The 19,945-nt window shown below is 54.2% G+C and overlaps 2 protein-coding genes across 6 annotated transcripts in view; one reads left to right on the forward strand and one right to left on the reverse strand.

Moving 5' to 3' along the window:
* Positions 1 to 19,931, reverse strand: part of CASKIN2 (CASK interacting protein 2) — a 70,552-nt gene extending 50,621 nt beyond the window's left edge. For all 5 annotated transcript variants that reach the window (XM_019518202.1, XM_019518218.1, XM_019518210.1 and 2 more), the window contains exons 1-2: positions 19,895 to 19,931; positions 16,292 to 17,053 (exon numbers count right to left, since the gene is read on the reverse strand). In XM_019518202.1, coding sequence (XP_019373747.1) covers positions 16,292 to 16,388 — 97 coding nt within the window. In that variant the 5' untranslated portion in view covers positions 16,389 to 17,053; positions 19,895 to 19,931. The remainder of the gene's footprint in view (positions 1 to 16,291; positions 17,054 to 19,894) is intronic.
* Positions 19,071 to 19,945, forward strand: part of LOC109296065 (melanin-concentrating hormone receptor 1-like) — a 31,162-nt gene continuing 30,287 nt past the window's right edge. Inside the window, exon 1 of the mRNA XM_019515293.1 lies at positions 19,071 to 19,275. Within this exon, the coding sequence (XP_019370838.1) occupies positions 19,071 to 19,275 (205 nt within the window). The remainder of the gene's footprint in view (positions 19,276 to 19,945) is intronic.

A 19,945-nucleotide genomic window follows, 5' to 3' on the forward strand; every position in this document is an offset into this window, starting at 1 on the left:
ACCAAAAATGCACTTCGGCAAATGACCCTGCACATCCCCGTTTCTCAGCAGCGTTTCTGGGAACTGCCAAGGGTTCCCCAACCAGCAGCAGGCTGGCTGGGGAGGTGGGACCCTGGGAGATGCCGCAAATGCCGACTCAGACGGAGGGGGGAGGAGGGAACCTCTTTTCAAAATCAGGTCTTTAGTGCAAAGGAGGAAGAAAAGCCACCAGAAAGAAAAAGGAGGGATCTGTTCGTTCCTGCTGTGTGAGGGAGTTCAAGCCAAGTGAGCACGCTGGAGGGCTGGGCAGGCTGGCACCAAAAGGTAAAGAAGAATTTGGCCTAAGCTGCAAACAGCATCTCATGCCTTCGTCCTCTGCCAGCAGCTGGGAAGCTGCGAGGACCCTGCCGCGCTCCCGGGAAGCAGCTGGTGGCAACCCAACACCTCCCTTTGAAGGTGCCTGGCCCCTGCGCCCTCCCCTCCAGTCCAGCCGCAGACCAGCAGAGCCGCACACAACGGATCCAAGCTCAGCCCAGACCAAAGAAAGTCCTGAGCCTGTGAGGCATAACTGGCTAGTCAGTGTGGCCTTGCCTTTCATCCAGCCCAGCTCGCTGGCGGGATAAATCCCTTTAGTAAGCCAAACCTTTCTCTCCCAAACTGTGGCCCAAAGCAAGCCCCGCCCTTCCACAGCCCTTTTGATCCTGGGGGCTCCCAGAACTGGTTGGCACGACCCACTGAATCACGGTTACTGGGTGAGTTGGTGGCAGGATCAGGCCCAAACCCTAGTCCCTCTCTGTGATTGCTGGGCTGCACCCTCCTCCACCCCTGCCTGGAGGTGGGTCTCAGAAAGTCTGGGCCAGGTCCTCCCCCCTGAGGGCTGCATCCCCTCACTGGGCTACAAACACCAAAGGAGGGTTTCAAGGAGCCCTGCCTCTCTTTCCTCCCACCTCACCTACGCCAAGCCAACACAAAGGCAATGGGACTCAAGCTGAGGCCTGTCCGGCTCCCCTGCCAGGAACCTGATCTGTTTACACTTTTGGGGAGTAGTGAAGGTGCTTGTTGAAAACAGCCCCGGCAAGCCCAAGTCGAGTCGGATGAGGGGGCCGGGCTTGGGAGCTTAGCAAGGCAAAACTCCTGCTGAATACAAGTGGAAAGAAGAGCAGCATCCTCTGGGCTGGGGGTGAGGAGGACCAGGGATGGGACAGCAGGGAGCCAGCAGGGCCCATCGGGTACCTACCTTTCACCTCCCTGCACCATGTGGTCCTGTAAGAATCACAGCTCTGCAGTCCTGCTCACCCGATAAGCTGCTTTCCACCTAGCATCAGTGAGTAGAGGGCACTCACACCCGCCCCACAGGCAGAGGGGTTGTCTGACTGCCTGTCCCCACTCTGGCCAAGCTCTCTTGGATGTCTCTGGAAAGGGGGTTTCACAGACCAAGCGCTGGAAGTTGCACAAATCCCCCCAACCACTGCAGGCTGGGATGAGGCATGAGCAATCTGCAGAAGGAAGCACAAGCAGAGCTGCTCTGCTCTGGGCAACAACGAAGTGGTCGGAGCAGAGCACCATCTCCCATTCACCAGCATGGTCAGACTGAGGCCATGACCCAGGCTACATCTGGGAGCAGGTAGTTAGCGTTCGGCTTAGAGACAACTAGCTGGAGACAAAGAAACCCGGCTCATGATTCTCAGGGCTTCAGGCCGGCGGTGCTTGGAGCGGAGAGGTCCAAGCTTCTGCGGTGCAGCGTGGATGGAGCACAGACATAACACATGGGATGGGGGTGGGGGCCAGAAACTCCCCGCCTGGAGTCCAGACTCGGGGTGACGAGAGCACAGCAGTAACTCCGAGACACCCCTCCATGTGCGGCCCAGCGAGCGCAGCTAAATATAGACAAGGAAACAGATGCTCCGAGACACAGAGCTATGAGGTTACTGGGGAGAAATAGAGCATTAGCTCAGAGAGCTGTCAGCACACAAGGAAACGGCACGCTCCCTTCCTGGGGCTGAGCTCAAGCTCAAAGGAGTGCATCTCTAGGCACACACACAGACATGTGCGAATGGGCACCAGCACCTCCTCACAGCCGGGCTCCACATCTGGACTGGAGCTCCGACCAGAGCAGGGCAATGCTACAATGGGCTGCACTGCACTGCAAGAACATAGGGGCCCTGAAGGGTGGGGAGTCTGGTCTAGGCAGCAGCCTCTTCTGCATCTGCCTCTGAAACCCTATCCCTTGCCAAACGGATAGCAAACCTATGCAGCAAATAGGCCAGTGCCATGTACGCCTTAGTCACCTTGGCTCCTGCTAGGCCACAGGTCAGCAACATGTTGCGCAGAGTGCCAAAAACGACTTGCAAGATGTTGACATGCCAGGGCTGGGTGGCAGGGGAGCTGTAAAGGGCCTGATCCTTGTTGTGGCAGTGCAGCCCTGGCCCCTTCCCGTACATCCGTCCCAAGGCACATGTGCACCCGCTGCCAACAATGAATGAGACCAGGGCTCCAGGGACCCCAGTGCAGCCACTTGCAGTCTCCTGGCTTCCTGCCACAACCAGACCAGGCTCTGGGCAGGCCCCTGCTGCTTGCCACGAAGCCCAGGCTGCTCGTAGCAGGTAACAGGGAGGCTGCAAAAAGCTGCCTGCGGAGCCCCAACCTGGCTCATTGCCGGTAGTGGGTGCATGTGCACCTTAAGGCAGGCAGTGGGGAAAGGGCTGGGGCTGCACTGCCACAACAAGGATCAGGCCCCTTGTGGCTCCCCCGCTGTCCACCCCAAGGTGCATGTGCCAAGCAAAATGCCTTTGCATGCCAGGGGTTGCCTACCCCTGTGCTAGAGGGCCAAAAAGTCAGGTCTGTACCTAAAGGGATGGGGGTCAGGGAGGTTACAGCTGAGCTGCCTCTGCTACAGAAGGAGCTGTGAGGCTGTCAAAACGCTTTCACACAGCTTGTGGATGTGGCTTGGGTCCATCGGCTCTTGAGAGACACAAGCTTTAACCACACAGGGAGGAATGTGCTACAAGCAGAAGCCTCGACATGGCTCCAGATACATCATGGCCAGGCTTCAGCACCCCACTGAGACCACACTCTCTGTGCTAGTCCTTTTCTGGCAGTAGCTGGGGCTCAGCAAGTCTCTTTGGAAAGGCTTTAGCGTAGCAGAGGTGACGCTGGCACAGACTGAAAGCTAGATGTGCTCCTGCAGCTGGCTGCAGCTCTGGACCCAGAGGTTTGGTGCCAGGAGTGATGTCTCCACAGCCAAGCTGTATACAGAAGCCTTTCCCAAATTGTCCTCACACAAAGCCCAGGCAGCATGCGTGGTAAGTACCTTGCCCCCTTCCTGGATCTATTAACAAAGGGCCCAAACAGCAGCGTGGTAGAGTTCAGCTCCAGCTTTCCCAACAGCACTGGCCAGGCCTATGACTCTGGTCCTAGTCAGCCTACACCCTGGATCTTCTCCTCTTCCTTGCCTTCCTTTTGTCCAGGGAGGACATCCAGCCCCTTGCCCTGCGGTGTTGTATCAACCCATTTAACTCTGCGGTGTCGTATCAACCCATTTAACTCTTTCCAAGCCAGGAACACCAGGGCATTTTAAGTTAGGTGACTGCAGATAGAGCCAAAGCACCAAGTTACAATGCCTCGGTTAGCAGCTCTCTCTGCCCTGATTGCTGTAGCACCTGTGTTTCCCCATAGAGAGCACATGCAGTTCAGAGGATAAACAGTTCCCTTCCTAGGTAATCATTAGCCAACACGCACAGGAGAACTCTGGCCCACTTTGGAGGGCAGCAGTACACAAGTTCAAGGTCACGAGGCCTCCTCTCAGCCTATGGGACAGCAGCAAGCAGGAGCGTGCACTACCAAGGGCGCACAAATAGCACCCTCTGTTTACTTGTCTCCTTGTGACGAGACACTCCCAGCATTAAAGTAATTTTGGTGAGCGCTGAGCATGTCCCACACACGTCCTTCGGGAAAGCAGATGACTCAGGATAGCCTAACCGGAGGGTGGAGCAGGATGCTTGGAGGCATGGCACTGGAGCCAAGAAGCAGGGAGACTGACACGTGCAGGGCTTAGGGAGTTGTCCTAGATGCAGAAGCTGAAATGAAAGGGCTCTGCTGGGGGCTGAGACACTGGAGGGCCACCATCAGGACAGGGAGAAAAGAAGCTGCAGAGAGGGATTGGGAGGGAACTGAACAGGTGTGGCTCAGAGGAGATAAGAGGCACAGAGGGAGGAGCAGAAAGGGAGGAAGGGGTCGTAGTGGGCCAGAAACAAAGTCCTGGAACCTGAGCTGCTCTTCACATCAACGGCATCTCCTAGCAGATGACCTCAAGGTGCTTCATAACCCACCTCTCACGTTAAGCATCACCCTGAGCATGCAGGTGGGGACGGGGAGGCCACTGGAGGAAAAGCAACTCACGCTGCATCACAAAGCCAGGCAGGGGCAGAGATGCAGACCCCGGGTTTCCCAATTCACAGTCCACTTCCTGCCTCTCTGCAAAGAGGATAAATGGGCTTGGGAACCACCTCTCCGAGCTTCTAGAGGAGGGGAGCAAGGGAGAGAGCAGAGGTGGGAACAGCAAGGCAATAGGATGGGAGTGCCCCTTGTAAGAGCCCGTGCACATCGGCCAGGATGGCTTCCTTGCCACTGGTATTCCCTTCTCATGTCGGTGCTGCTACAGGAGAAGGTAATACCAGTGGCAGTGCCAGCCCGGCAGCCTCCCGTGTCCCCTGCCCTGCAGGAGGCATCCCACAGGCTCACACCACCATGGAGGCGGGTGTGAGGCAGGCCAGTGGAGGCGGGTGTGAGGCTCCCAGACTGCCCAGGAGTTCAAGGGTCGGAGCCTGCATGGTTACAGATCAGAAGTCCTCGAGGCCCGCTTCCCCTTCCGCTGTTGTGTACACACACAGGCAGCTCCTCGCAAGATCATGGAGGCATTATGCCACAAGCTTGTTGACTTGTTGCGAAAGCAGAGGAGCGAGCCAAAAAACCCATGATGCAACTCCCGCGAGATAACAGCACCCATAAGCGGAGGTGAAGGGCAGCGCTAGGAAACCGCGGGAGCTCTTCCGTCCCCAAAGGCAGGGTTTTGCCTCAGGGGCCAGTCACTATGTGACCTATCACCTGCTCTGCGGCTGCTGCTGCCCCTACTCAGGACATCACTGTCTCGTGAAGAAAGTTGCACGCTTGATAGCACAGTTGCTGGGACAGCCGGGCAAGAGCTCAGGCTAACAACCAGCCTGTTCGTCTGCACATGAGCTACCCAGAGCGACTGAAGGCTGCGAAGCAGAGACTGCGGCAGGACTTTACAGACCACAGCTCTGCACCTGAAGGATGCCCTAGCACCCGTAGCATCCTCGGTACCCAGGCAAAGCATTCACAGTAGAAAGTCCCGCTCCTTTATCTCTCCATCAAATGGTGTTGGCTTGCAATGCAAGCCTTTATGCCTGGCTGCCAACAGCCCCGAGCGCACACACCCCGGCTTGCCACGTGAGCCGCACCATCACTTGGCATCCCTGTAAACCCTGGATCGGGATGATACAATCTAACCCTCTGCCAGGAGATTAGGCTGCTCCACCAGAGTCATTGCCGGGAGGCGTCAGGCATCTCCAGACAGGTCTGTGAATCACTGGGACACCTACAGAGGCAGGCAAGAGCCATGCTGCACGAGCAGCCCAACTCTAAGCGAGCCCCTGCATGTCCGTGGGGATCAGCCGTGGGGGAGCCTGCTTAGCTGTCCTGCACCTCTGGGGTGCAGCCCCTGCCCTCCCTCTGCAGCCAGCTTGGAGAGCCAGGGAAGGTGTTTTTTTGTGCTTTCATACTTTCACGCTGGATTTTGCCGCCAGAGGCTCCAGGCCTGGCATCAGGCCAGGGCAGGCTGGGCTCTTTTAAAAACAAAACTCGGCACAAAAAAAAGACTCAACGTATTTAACTCTTCCAAGACTCCCCCGGAGGAGGGCTGGGGACCCTGCCCAGCACATTCCAGACCCCCAGTCCAGATGGAAACCATCTTCCTCAGGAGGTGCTGTCAATCAAGTCTGGAATTCAATAATAAAATAGAACCTGATGTGAGAGCGGAGGCCCTGCTCCCCTCCCCAAATGCTGGCATGGAGGAGAGGGGGTGCGCGGGGAAGCAGGGACGAGTCTGGGTTGCTCTGGTCTCTTTGGTCTCACCAAGACTTGCAAGGCAACCAAGATGGGGTCATACGTGCAGAGCAGCATGAGGCTCCACTACGAGAATCTATGAGCTGGGACAGGGCAAGAAGGCCAAGACATTGCCATCCAGCACCCTCCTCCTGCAATGCATGTCCCACTCCCCCTGCCCGTGAAGGCACCTTGTGTTAGGCATCCTGTTGGAGAGTCTGGTCCAAAGCCCGCTGCAGTCAATAGGAATATTTCCCTTAGAGTCCAGTGGGATTTGGATCAGGCTGTAGATGCACATAGGCAGGTGCCCTTGGCAGGTCCCACTGAACCAGTGAAGAAAGATGATGATGGGAAGTGGGGGGCGGGGCACAGAGAGAGCTGGAAGACAGGCCCCTTCAAAGGAGGTCTCCTCCGCCAACAGAGTAAGAGGCGGATGATCCTGGGAGGGTGTCCTAGATAGTCTTTCTAGGGCGTTGCTGGAGAGCTCCAAATCTGCACAACCGTCAGGGAAGAGAAGAAAGCAAGTTTCTTGAGTGTCTAGTGACTTTTTTTTCTTGGTTAGCAGAAAGTAAATGCAGCGGATGACTGAGCAGCTCCTGAAAAAGGAAGGGAAAAACTCTGAGAAGCCACAAGGCTGCAACCGCAGCGGAGACACCAAAATCTGAGTGGAGCCCAAAGGCTGTTGGCTGCAACCTGACTTCCAGAGCCCAGGTGAGAAAAAAGGATCAACAGCTTACTGCTGTCTGGAAGGATGAGACATCGCAGTGTGGAAATTGCTTCAGATGCTATCCCTGCAGGGTCTAACCCACACTTGAGGGCCACCGATGGCAAGCATACTTATTTCCACACATAAAACTGTTAGCTAATTGGAAAGAAGGTTGCAGCTGCAGATCAGTGCTTTGGGTGAACGTTTCATTTCAAGTACCTTAGAAAGCCATGAAGGGCAAAGTTAAGGGTGAACTTCACAAGCAAGAAGTCATGAGTCAGAAATCCCTTTTCTGAGTCAATTCTCAGCGTCAAATCTCAAAAACCAACTGTGAGGTGAATAAGCCTCTTTGGGCTGAGCTGAAGACAAAAAATCACAGTTTATGATGGAAACACAGTTGCATGTTAGTCAGGGAGTGACTGCTGTCACTGCCTAACCACATCCCTAACCAAGGAGCACGAGAACTAGAATTGGAAAAGACCCATCGGAATATCAAGCCTATTCCCTGGATAAGACTTTGGGCCAAATTCTGATCTGAAATCTCTGGCATTAGACCAGGGGAGCTGTGAGCAGCATTCAGCCCACGGTCCCGTGGGGGGAAACTTAACACACATGAGAATCCGTGCACAGTCCATGAACTTAGATGATAGCGTAGGCCCGTAACACTCAGTCCGGACTAAGTCGAGAGCCACCCAGGTGAACTGTGGCAAAACACTTCCAGCTGGGAAACACCGTGCTTGTTCCACGGCTGAGCAAGGCAGATAGTGCATTATTCATGATTGCAGGAACAACAGACTCAATCCTTGCATAAAAATCTTGGCTAACACGTCACGGGCAGTAAGTGGAAGGGCCAGTTGTGGCTCAGGAGCTGTGGTCTGAGGGTCACTGCTTCCAAATACCGATCTCATTACAACAGCTTTGGATTGCTGCCTGGTGTTAGGGGGCTCCGGCATGAGATGCTTCTATAACAAATGTGAATGAGGGACACAGCTCCATCATTAAGGCTTCCAGCTGCATCACCCCAACCCTGTCAGCCAGCGTCTGGCAGCTGCCTGTCAACCCCACTTCTGTGGTTTTTAGCCGTCTTGGCAGTCACTAGGCTGGGGTTTGTGTTAGCTGAGATAGGCAGGGAGGAGCATATATTAGAGATGCAACTAAAACTGTTGAGGGGAGCAGCTCTACCTGGAGGGAGGAGGAGCTCTCTGATGAGGCCTGCTGATCTTCCTCCTGTGCACACTGGCACATGGAGCACTGCCCACGTTGGGAGACCTGGGCTCTATCCCTAGCTCTGCCACTGCATCATGCCAGGCCTTGGACAAGTCATATTGGACCTACTTTTCAAGGCTGACTTTTCTTGCACATGTCTGGCTTGAGGGCACCAAGCTTTGGCCAAGCGGCCATGGGTCCCGTTCAAGTGAAAGGGGGACAAAGTTCACATGAACTCAGCATTTCCCAAGCCATGCAAGCAACCCAGGCTGGACCCCCAGCCCACTACAAAGGCAAGAGACAGTGGGGAGAAGAACAGAGAGGCCTGCTGAGAGCAGAGAGGACTTCAGAGGTGGCATAAGGAAAATGAAGAGTCAGCAATGAGAGGGGAAGGTACAGCAATGCTGTTCCAGAGGGAAGATGCAGAAGAAGCCAAGGGGAGTCTGGAGGGCTGGAGTGAAGGCATGGAAGAGTTTGGGAGGGACAGGTCTGAGCTGCCTCTTGGGAGCCAGTGCTGCTTTTTGCAGGTGCGGTGGGGGTGAGCTGGCCAGGCTACAGGAAGAAGAGGGGCAGTAGCACTGTGCATGGGATGGCTAGCAGGGCCGTGGCGAGGCTGTGGTGAGGGGACCAGATAACACAGGGGGGTTTGGACAGCTGCTTTGTCATGCAAATGCTTTTCTCAGGGGTACCCAGACCTCCAGACTGCCCCCAGCGCTCAATGGGGGAAAGGTGATTGGACTCTGCAGAAAAGAGATGACCCAGTCCTGGCCCCGCTGCCCCACCCTCTTACAAATAAACTGGGGAGATAGGGAACAGCCAGGTAAAAGCCTAACATCCCAGGAGACTTCTGGCTTAGTGAGCCAAGCTGCTTCATCTTCCCAGACCTCTCTGCCTTCTTTCACTGCCTTACAGGCTGCTGAAGTACCTGGAGAAAAGTGCATCCTTCCACCCCGATGGCCAGCCTCCTGCCCGTGCTGGGCCGGGCATGCTGTTAAGTCTGCGGTGCTCACAGGCTGCGTGTCCTCCTAAGCAGCATTTAGCTGGCAGCCTTGCCAACATCACCTGCAAACCCCACTCTGGTTACCCACGCACACCCCTTTGCCCACCAGACAGTCATGGGGGGCACAGAGAAGGCAATCTAGTTCTTGCCATCCCCCCATGCTCAGGCCTCAGGAGGTCTGTCCTCATTACAGGAGCGGCTGTTCTTGTCACAAGGAGACTCCGACAGGCTAGAGCCTTCCCCTCAGCCTGACTTTGAGCTATCAGCATCCACACTGCATTCGGGGCCCGTCCGTTGGCCTGGCTCTTGGGGAAAGGGAGGGAAGGTTTCCGTCTAGCTTAGCCAGTGGCTGTAGCTGTGTCTGCAGGAGGTGCTTAGAAACACCCGAGTGATAGGAGCCCCCAACTTCCCCCCAGCCCAGCCTGTGGCATTGTGCTGCTAGATACTGGCTCGCACCAGGGATCCAGCACAGCTAAGAGAGAGACAGTCCAGGCAGAACATGGCCAGCGAGTGACCCTGTGTAGCTGAGCAGCTGCCCACACTCAGGATAAGCTGTTCCTGCTTCCCCCATGTTGGCACAGCCCCTCCAAGAGATCAATGACCAGGCTTGCAGGCTAGTGTCAATGCAACTTTTAGGGACATGTGGCTCTGCTGTGGGCTGTGCCACCTGATCTCTTTGCACCACTGGCTAAACCCATGCTCTAATTGAGTGCACCTGCCTTAGCCCCAGGAAGCTCAGCCAGCCCACGTGTGGCCCCCAGGCTCTGCCGCACAGCAAGGCTCGGGTCCGTGAAGGGAAGGATGAAGCCCATATCCTGGTATTATAAGGAATCAGGGCAGGGACACATTGTAGAGCTGCTTTGCAGAACTAGCCCTTCCTTTCCTATCAGCCAGGACCTCTGGCATTTGATAAACAGTGCAGGGAAAGAGAAACCATCGAGGGGAGCGAGATGGCACTGCAGAGCACGTATGGGATATAGGAGATGTACAGTGATCTTGCCCCAAACATAGCAAATGCTGGGTTCAGGCTACTGCAGTGGTCCAAATTAGTCCCATCACCACCTAGTCTGGGGCAGTGCGATGCTGGCTGCTTGGCCACATCTCTGGCCTGTTTATTCACTGGGCAGGTTGCAGAAGGGCTCATGACGGAGTGGGATCTGGTCCCTCTCTCTGGGAGGAGAGCTCTTGGCTGCCTCTTGGGAGTGTGGACAGGATCTAGATGGGGCCCCAGCAGTGCTATAATCAGTGTGAACGTGCCAGTGACGTGCTCCTCCCCTGCAGGGCCACAGGCAGGCTGGCATGGTGCCCAGGTGCAGCCTGACCTACTCAAAGTCAAGCTCCGGTCCTACTTTTGACACCAGGTTAGGCTGCTCCTTTCCTGCCCTCCACTGCTGGCAGCTGAATTCCTGCACTAACAAGAAGGGAAGCCTCTGTGTGGGTTGCCAGCCTCTTCCCCATCTACATGTACCCCAGCAGCCTTTACCAAGGGTGCACTCCCCTTCCTGCACCTCAGGTACCTGCAGCACAGATGCCCCGTACCAACCACCCAGGGACATGCTGATCACGTGAGAGGGGCTTCTCCCAGGCAGCCGGGCTATTCCCAACTCATACCCCTCCCCACCCCTTATCGCTCTTCACTCTATTTTTTGCTGCTTCAGGCTTATCTCCTTGTGCTAACAAAGCACAACTACAGCTTTGCTAACTTGAGGTCCATCAAAGGCAGCCCAGCTGTGGGCACCACTAGCCAAGGACAGTGATGGCTCTTTCCCAAGCATAACAACTGTCAGAGGCCAGCTTTTGGAAAAAAAAACAACAACCAAATCATAGTCACAGTAAACTGATTCCTTTTGCAGGCTCTGATGCTGCTCCCTGCACCCCTGTCCTGACAGCCAGAAAGGGGTTGGAAAGGAGGGCTAAAAACTATCCCCAGCTCAAACAGCTGAACTCTCGACTCCAGCGAGTAGTAGGCGTGATGAATACATTCCTTCTGTCGGCAAGACCCTGCCCACTGCAGGAGGCAGCTGGGATGCCAGAGATCCCGACACGGAGAGAACGTGCCAAGCAAACTCCATGGCAGGCACGGGGCTAGGATGGGATGGAGGGACAGTGGGGGGTGTGGATGTGAAAGGAGAACTAAAATTTAACCACACTTCGCCACACATAGGCACTTACTCGGCTGCAAGCAGTGGGTGATGAGCAGGAAGAAGCCAATACAGAAGCCTGCAAAATCCATTTCTCCCCCTCCCACCCAGCCAAGGCCTTCTACGGGAATTCATGGTCTGTGAATTCCTGCAATGGAGTTTCAGTGTACTGGGAAACAGTCACTCAAAACATTAGCGAGATCCCTGTGACTTAATAATGCTTCACACAGCTATAGCCTGCGGAAAGAAAGGCTATCAGTACTTCACAGAGGAGGTCAAGCGTTTTCTCTTGAAGCCAGGGGACCTGAAGGGACTTGCCCAAGGTCACACAACGCCAAAGCCAGGGAGGAAACCCAGGAGGCCAACTCCTAAAGCATGTGAGAGGAAGGCATGGGAAAGCAGAAGGGAAAGAGAAAATAGAAGTGGAGGAAGAGGAAGACGACATGTAGACAAGTTCTATAGGTAGTCAGAGATTAAGCATGGCTAGAGAGATGAACATTGCAGCTTTATTATCCAGGGAATGACTGGGGTACACAGAGGCTACATGACTCGAATCTGAGAAACACCAGTCTGTACAAAAGCGGATGGCTTGGTAACAGGTGTGGGGGACCTCTGTTCTTCCCATCTCTTGTAAACGACGATAGGACAAGGTGACAATGCTGAAAACCACTAAGAGACGCTTCCACATGTAGCACAAACCATGAAACTCACAGCCGCAGGATATCAAGGGGAGGGGGAAAAAAAAATGGAGAAAGACTCCAGGAAAGATGAAAGAGATGCTGTGTGTCCTGGCTAGAAACATTTGCACAAGGTCTGAGAGCCCAGCAAGTTCCAGTGGGCTTAAAATATCCAGATCCCATGGAACCAGGGGTTCAATCCAAACAGGGACAACTCAACTCTTTATACCTAAGAGTTAATACCAACTTGCTCCCCTTTAACCAAGGGTCTCGCTGCACTATGTGCTCATGATTCCACTCCCACCCACATGAAGTAGGTAAGTAATATCTATAATCCTCATTCCTTTGGACATCACATGGAAATGTGGGGTCCTGCCTACTTCCCATGGATATTAAGGCTCAGTCTCCCTGAGAGCATGACCTGGCCTAAAACATCTCCTCTGCCTTGCAGCTTGGTAGCCTGCTGCCTTATAGTTGTCTGACTCAGCTCAGAAACGGCTGCGTTTTAGCAAGGCTATGCGAGTGCAAACTTTGCTAGGCAGGGTGGGATTCTTTTATGCCCTTCGAACCTGGGCAGAGGCACTGGAATCAGAGGCCTGCTTTCTCCCTTCCCCCTCAGAAAGGGGCTTGCAGAGTTTGTAAAACTTTGCCCTTTCCAAGGGACAATGGCTACAGTCCTGATTGTTCTGCCCATCTCCTCCCCTAGGAATCTAATCTCACAGCCTCCTCATTTTTATTTTTTTTATGGCACTCACCCCAGCCCAACCAACTGGCTCATTGTTAACAAGCGCGTCCAGCCAGGGAAGTGATTGATCACCAGGGAGAAAGGCCAAAGCCGTGACGGGTCGTTTAACAATTTCAATTAAACTCTGCACTGTTCAGACGCTGGAGGAGGAGAGGCAGCGATGGAGATGGAAATTAAAAAGAGGGACTGTTCTACTCCTGGTTAGACAGACAACCCCAATGGGGTTGACAAGGCATGGCCTGGGTTCTCCCCAGACACGTATGGTTTGAGGGAGAAACTCTCCCGCTGCAGAAGCAGCAATGGAAAAGGGCATCCTTATAATATCTTGCTGAGCCCTCCCCCGTCTAGCCACAGGATGGATGTGCTCTCACTTTTGCTTTTTTTTTTTTTTTCAGGGGAAACATTACCAATGCCCCCCCAAGGCCTTTCAATAATAGGTGCTGTGACCCATTTGTGCAGCCACATTTTCCAAGACATGCACCGACCAAGAAGATGCACGGTGAATATTAAGTGACGTGTCCCTGAAGTTCCTGCTGCCGGGACTGTGCTTGATTCTTGGTTACGTGCAGTGACTTTTTTTAGGCACAGGAGATCCCCGAGGGCTAATCACAGAGATGCGGCTCTGAATCCACTGAGACAGCAGAAGGACTCTTAGAGGGATTTAAAAGAGAAAAAAAATCAGCATCTCAGTCTGTCATACAGAAGGGCGCTTTAATGAGCAGCAAATGCAGTGAAAGTTCTGCTCAGATGGCATCGTACCCAGGAAGAAAGCAAGAAAGGGAGAAATCACAAGTGATAGGGAGCAGAAGCCTTCTCTGCTGAAGCAGTTGAGCTTCATGTAGCTGTGGGAACTTCCTACCAATCTATCCAGCCAGCCACTTTGCTTGGGGCTGAATCCCCCCAGACCGGCAGCAAGGGAAGTGGCAAAGGCAGAGCAAGGTTAGCATACACATTTTCCAATTACAGTGGATTGAGACAGAGTCACCAGGTGACTCAGGTACTAGGGTGGAGAAGGACAAGCCAACCTAACTCCACCCCTCCCAGCACGAGGCTGCTCTTGCTCCATCGCACATTATGCCCCTTTAAAGCCAGCAGCACCAGTTCCTACCTCACCATTTTCTCTGTATGCTGCTTGCTCTACGTACAGGAATCAGGGCTGTCCCGATTCTCAGCCCTTCCTCATCTCCACTTTACTGGGGGATGCTGTCAGAAAGCCAGATATCTTTCTCGCCTCTCTCTCTTGAGAGCACAGACCTAGTTTCTCCAAACCCTCAGAATAACCCGTGTCATTCAGGTCAGCCCTGCAATGCAACCTTCTTCTTTTCCTTGAGACGAGTTGGCCTGGAATCAGGATGCCCCACGTGGGGCTCTGCTCAGACGTTGTCCTGGCCTGCAAGTTCTCCCTCACTTGTAGTCCACACCACTGTGCAAGGTGCAAAAATGTTTTGGGCCCTTCAGCCCGGTGTTATGGATTCTAAGGGTTTTGGCCTTGTTCTGCCCCCAGCCTCGTTCTCCCAGTTCCAGATTTGCAATGTCTGACCCAGCAAAGTAGATCCCCTTGTTTTTATAATCCCCAGCCTCACTCCCCTGGATTTCCTGGCACCAAGCACGCAGCCCTGAGCAGCTCCTTGTCTTGCCAAGTCACTCTCAGTTATCCCTCCCCCCACAAACTTTTTCTCCTACGAAGCTTTCACATGAATTCTTTTGCATGCGCAAGGAGTGCCAAATGCACAGACCTGGCAGCTGGAGTCTTGTGTTCACAGCACACGCAGCAGGAGGGCGAGAGCTTCCTCCACGCTGTGCCTTGACCTGGTCTAGGGCAGACTACCTCCTGGACCGAACAGGCGGATGTAGATCCCTGGCCCAGTCCATCCTCAGCTCCTCTGCAGAGAGCACTGTGTAGCGTGCAGGTGATGGTGGTGGGTTTTTGATGCAAATCCCTTTCTAGGGGGACCGGATCCAAGACCTTCTTTCCCAGTATTGACTTTCCTCTTTTCTTCTCCCATTCCCCTCAGATGACCTCAGCATCCAGCTTAAATGCATATTCTTTCAGGTCAGGAAAAGGGGAGCCTTTTATAAAAGGAACCTTAAAGAAGATTTCAGCAGGATGGCTCTGCAGATCCAGCGCAGTTTCTTTACCCCCTTCTCCTCCACAATCAACCCAGGCCATTGAAGTTGGAGACACTAGAAGTCAGGCATTGGCTCAGATCTCTCACGTGCTTTCTTTAGACTGTCGTGTTTTACTTATTCACACTAATGGCTTCCTTATTCACACAGTAGATTAGCTTGGGTTGTTTTCCACTCTCCCTCCCCTGGCTTCTGTTGACTTTCCTGTGAGCTGTTCCTTTAGCTAGCTCCATCTCTCTTCTCCTAATCCAACACACCACTGTCCTCAGATGCTTGGGATGTGACCCATCTCCCACACTCAAGTCCCATCTGCTTCAGGAAGAGCCTCACAACTAGTAAGGACCTGAATCAGGGATAGGACACCTTCAGGGCCTCAATTTTATCACAGGGGTTGCTGTTTTAACGAAGCTCACACTCTCCCCAACTCCTTTTACTCCAATTCTTTTCCTACCAGATCTCTGATCTAGAGGAGCTGATAGGCATCCCCTTGCCACCCTGTCCCTTTATTTCTCCAGTTCCTCAAACATCAGAAACTTCCAGTCTGTCTGTCTCCACGTTACGGGGGCCAGAACTCACAGGGCTGCTCTCCGCTCCTCACCAGGTCACGATCTCTCATGCCCTCGTCTCTGCAGAGTTTATACATGGTCAAAGCAATTCTGACTGGGGCACTCCATTCCTGCCAGCACCACCTGCCCTTTGCCGTGTCTGGATCATGCCTTCCTTCATATGAAGGGACATGGCTAAGTCCCTCCCTCTCCCAGTGATCTGGCTTTCCTGTGCCTCGGTTGCACACAGCAACCCAGCTCTCACCTGCTTTTTCCACTGCCACCTCCACATTTCCTCCCAGAGCTTTTCAACCCCTCAAAGGCTGCACAGCCCACCCACTAGGATTCTGTGCAACAAGCTAACAATGCACGCGCATAACTGCTGCCTCCATCGACCCCGACATATCTTCACCGCAGCGATAGGGTCTCTCCTTTTATCACAGCCTGGCCAGCATCCAGTCTTAAATCTAGACCTGGCCTTAAGCCTATTCTGACTTCAGTCCTGCAGTTGATCTTTCAGAATATACATGGAAGAGAAGGATCTGACTGAAGGGTTAAACATTACCAGACTGAGAGTCTGAATCTCAAGGCCTGACAATTGGTTCCAGTTGACTGGCTTGCCTGGTAATTTTTCACAAGATAAATACAACCAGGAATGAGTGGTAATAACTGAAGGACCCTTCACAGCAGCAGCCCCCCCGCTACTCCCCTTCTGCTTTCTTTCCTTTCAATATCCCCCCACCCTCCAGCCCAAAGGCTGCCACCAGCATCATTTATCAGTTGATCTGAAATCCTCAGCCTCTAACTACCGAGTAACCAGCATGGTGGGATACCGGAGCCAGTATTCACAATGCCAACATGTGAACAGGGTACAATCCATGCCCAGGGCACCAGGATTGGGACTGGGATTTACACTTCCTCCCCCTCCCCAAGACCCTCAGCAAGCATTAAATTCACAGCAGCTTGGAAGAGGGGCAGCAAGCAGCAGTGCCCACATCTTAGCTCCCCGCTGCTGTGTAAAGAGGCAGGCAAGGGTACTCACTGCTCTTGGAGGCTTTGACCTTGGCCACCAGTTTCTGCACACCAGGCACATCCCCATTTTTCACAGCCTGGATCATCTCCTGCTCTCGCCCCATCATGGACAAGTCAGAGCGTCGGCACAGCAAAAGGAAGAAGTCCTCCAATCCCTCAGATTTATACAGCCATGCGTGTGTGTGCGCAACTCCGCAAAGCACACTCGAATGGAGGGAAAAACCCAGCAAAGGAGATAGTTAAAGTTTCCACGGGACATAAAAAAAAAAGAAGTCTTGAAGAAGAGTGCTCTGCTAATGACAACAACCGCAGCCAGGAGTCACTTTCCTTTTAAGGGGAACAGAGACCGAGATGCAGTCTGGTTCAGGAACAAGCAATCAATTAAACAAAAAAATAGTTCAGTGCTTGGGGACTGACTCCCGGCAGCAACAGGGCCCTGTGAGACAAAGCCAGGCAGCCCGGAGGAGGGGGCCAGGAGAGTTTGCCCTCTTAACTGAACATGCGTAAAGCTCCCAGAGACAAAGGTGTCATGTTTTGCTTCCCTCACTAGGCCGGACCGCGCTGCTAAGCCCCCAGTCCTTCCCGAAGGGATTAGTGGCTCCTTTCCATCTGGAAGTTATAGATCCTCTCGCTCTCGTGCTGGTCCGTGTTATCCCCCTCGTTCCGGCATTCCTCACCGTTGCGTCTCTGCCAGCCCCTGCTCTCTGGCCTGCAATCTCAGAGCCTCGCTGGCAGAGCCCTTGGGGAGAGGCTGGAGCAGCGTTCCCAGTACCTGCGAACGTGAACGACAGAGTCAGATTTCAAAGGCTATTTACTTTGCCTGACTGTGAAAGCCCTCCGCTTTTGCATCCATGGTAAAGAATAACTACTTGGACTATATTTAGTAGGAGCAGGAGCTCGGCCATTCCCACATTAACAGGGCTGGAGGAAGGACCTGCACCAGGAGTGTCCTCATAATAGGTGCTGTGACCCAGCTTAGGGGACATAATGACCAGTCGAGTTTTAAGATGTTCCCAATTATGGAGCGTCCAGCCCTTTCCTGGGGAAGCCGTTGCTAGGGGCCATTTACAATGACTCCATTTCAGCCTCCGGTCCTAGTTAGACCCACTTGGACCACACTGAATGTTTCCGCTCCCCTCGCGCTGTGCCAACGTGCATACCAGCCCTCGAAATTAATTGGGAAGCTCCAGCGCGCTGGGATTTGAGGGCTTCTGATTAAGGTTATTAGCACACGAGCATTGTCAGGCTGATCATTCTCTCAGGTAATGAGCTGAATGCAAGCTGGCAGCATGATGATACTCAGAGGAGCAAGGGGGATCAAACTTCACTCAGCCCCCAGCAAGCCAGATGCCTGCTGGCTGACTGGGTCTCCATCCAGCTGCAGAGGGCCCTTGGAAAGAGGGCAGAGGTCTCATTTCACATACTGGGCTTTCCCCCTAAACCCTTCCACTGTGGGAGCCCCATCACACTCACTTTTACCCCCTAGCACATTGCCTCACTAGAGGGCCTCCCCACTTCTTCTTCTCTCTGAATTCACACTAGCCTAACACCAAGATTTTAGGATTGCACTCTGGACATTTCCAGACCTCGCCCAGGTTCCAGCTTCTTTCTCCCCGCTCACAAAACCATGAGAAAAAGAGCATGGAAGAGCATATAAGGAAGTTTCATACAAGCTGACATCAAATAGCAACACTTCTCCACTAGTTCTGATCTAGGCCAGATTAGAGCCCATGATCTAGGGGAAAAGGCTCTGGTTTCCACCCCTAGTCACTTGGGCCATGCCCTCCTCTTTGATCTCCCTTTCCTAAAGCTCTTGAGAAGCATCCTCAGCTGTTTATACAGTGCTGGGTGTTGTTTCCTCTAAGCAATTGGAGGTCGCTGCTTGACAAGACAAGCTGAAACCATGGGAAGAGAAAGGGGAACTATCAGAATGATCTCTCTTCTCCATCCTGCTGGAAACTGGACTGCACAGCAGTGACCCACACACCCTGGGTCCATCTAGTTCCAGAACGGCACCTCCCAGGGCTTTCGCAGAGCCAGGCCACATCTCAGGTGCTCCCTGGATGCAGTAGGACCTGCACACTGAAGAGGCAGGATGGGGAGAGAAACTATTTTGCACCTTAGCCCCAGCCCCCTTATACGTTCAGGATAACTAACCCCTGGAAAAAAGTTATCTAGGGACAGCTGCTGAGCTGCCAAACCCCAGAGATTAGGAGACAGGACAATGTCCTTCCCTGCCACTTGAAAGCCAACCCACTTTTTTGTGTCAACGGGGCCACATTTGCCCAGGCACTCAGGGAAAGACATGGGATCTCCCTGGGCAGGCCTTGGGTTTAGCAGAGCTGTTGAGGTCCTGGGCAGCCCGGTTTCTCTGGATTTGCACACCAGAAGTGGGGAAGATGGCATCCATTCAGGTTTCCTGTCGCTTCCCCACTTCCATCAATGCCAAGCCAGGCCTCTCTTAGTTACCGAGTTAAATTCAAACTACAACCGCTCGGCTCAGCTCTAATGCTCGAGTCCATCCTCCTGGAGACTTGCCTCACACAAACATTACAGCGACTCGAGCAATCCCCTTCCGGAGTCTCACTGATTGCACCGGCTGAAAAGCCACTTTGTTTCATTCCCATTCACCGGCTTTCTCCAGCCTCACTTCAGAGACCAAAAACGTGAGCACTGGAGCAGTTTCAAGAGTCAGATCGACCAAGACGGGGAAACTGCCTGATCCCCGAACACAGCTTCCGACTCCACTTGCATGCAGGACTCCGCCAAGCAACTCCCGAGCGTCCGCCATGCTGTGCAACAAAGTGTTAACCGTCCGCGCCTCCAGCAGCCTCGGAGGTAATCCTCCTCTCTCCCTCCTCTCCCAGCCCAATTCGTGCCCACTGGCAACGGTCTGGAATGCGCCCCGCTGCCGCTTCGACGGCAACCAGCAGCCCCCCCGCCGCGCCGCGCCGACCCCGGCTGCCCACTCAGGAATTCACCTGGAGGACGCAGGTATCCGAAATATTCCCTCACCAAATAACTTGAAGCAAAGAGCGGTGGAGAGGAGTTGAGTTACAGAAGGGGAGAACAAGGATGCTGGACAGCTATAAAGCCAGCCCAGTCTGCTGGAGGGGGGAAGCTGCCCTCAGAAAGGCAAAGAAATGGAAGCTATTGCCATCCGAGCCCTAAACACCTCGCAGAGAGGCATCTCCGCCAGGCACCGGGCAGGAGGCCACATCCGACCTCTTCAGGGCAGGCCCTCAGCCCATTGCCCAGCAGGGGAAAGCTGAGGTGGGGATGGTCAAGGCGCCGCCTGGCTCGAGGCCATGAGGGAGCTCGGGTTTTGGGAGGGAAAAGGGGAATCCTGAGGGGGCAGAAGGGAGAGGGGTGACTGGAACCGCTTCAGTCCGGATTGAGGCGGCGGCGGCGGCGCGACGTCGCGCTCCCAGGGCTCGAACCCGCGCGGCGGCGCCGGAGGCTGAGCTGGAGCGCGCGGGGCTGAGCCCGGAGGAGGGGCCACCCGCCAGGCGACTGCCCCAAGAAGGAGAAGGAGGAAAGTCGGGCTCGGGCGGCCGCGCCTCCCGCCTTCCCGCGCCGGCTCCTTCTTCCTCTCGGTCCCGGTCCCACTCACCTCCTCGGCTCCCCCCGGCCGGCGGCGCTGCAAGCCCGGTGCCTCCGCGGC

The sequence above is a fragment of the Gavialis gangeticus genome, unplaced genomic scaffold (assembly GCF_001723915.1).
Source record: "Gavialis gangeticus isolate Ggan-Ray unplaced genomic scaffold, GavGan_comp1, whole genome shotgun sequence".
In the NCBI taxonomy this organism is placed as follows: domain Eukaryota; kingdom Metazoa; phylum Chordata; order Crocodylia; family Gavialidae; genus Gavialis; species Gavialis gangeticus.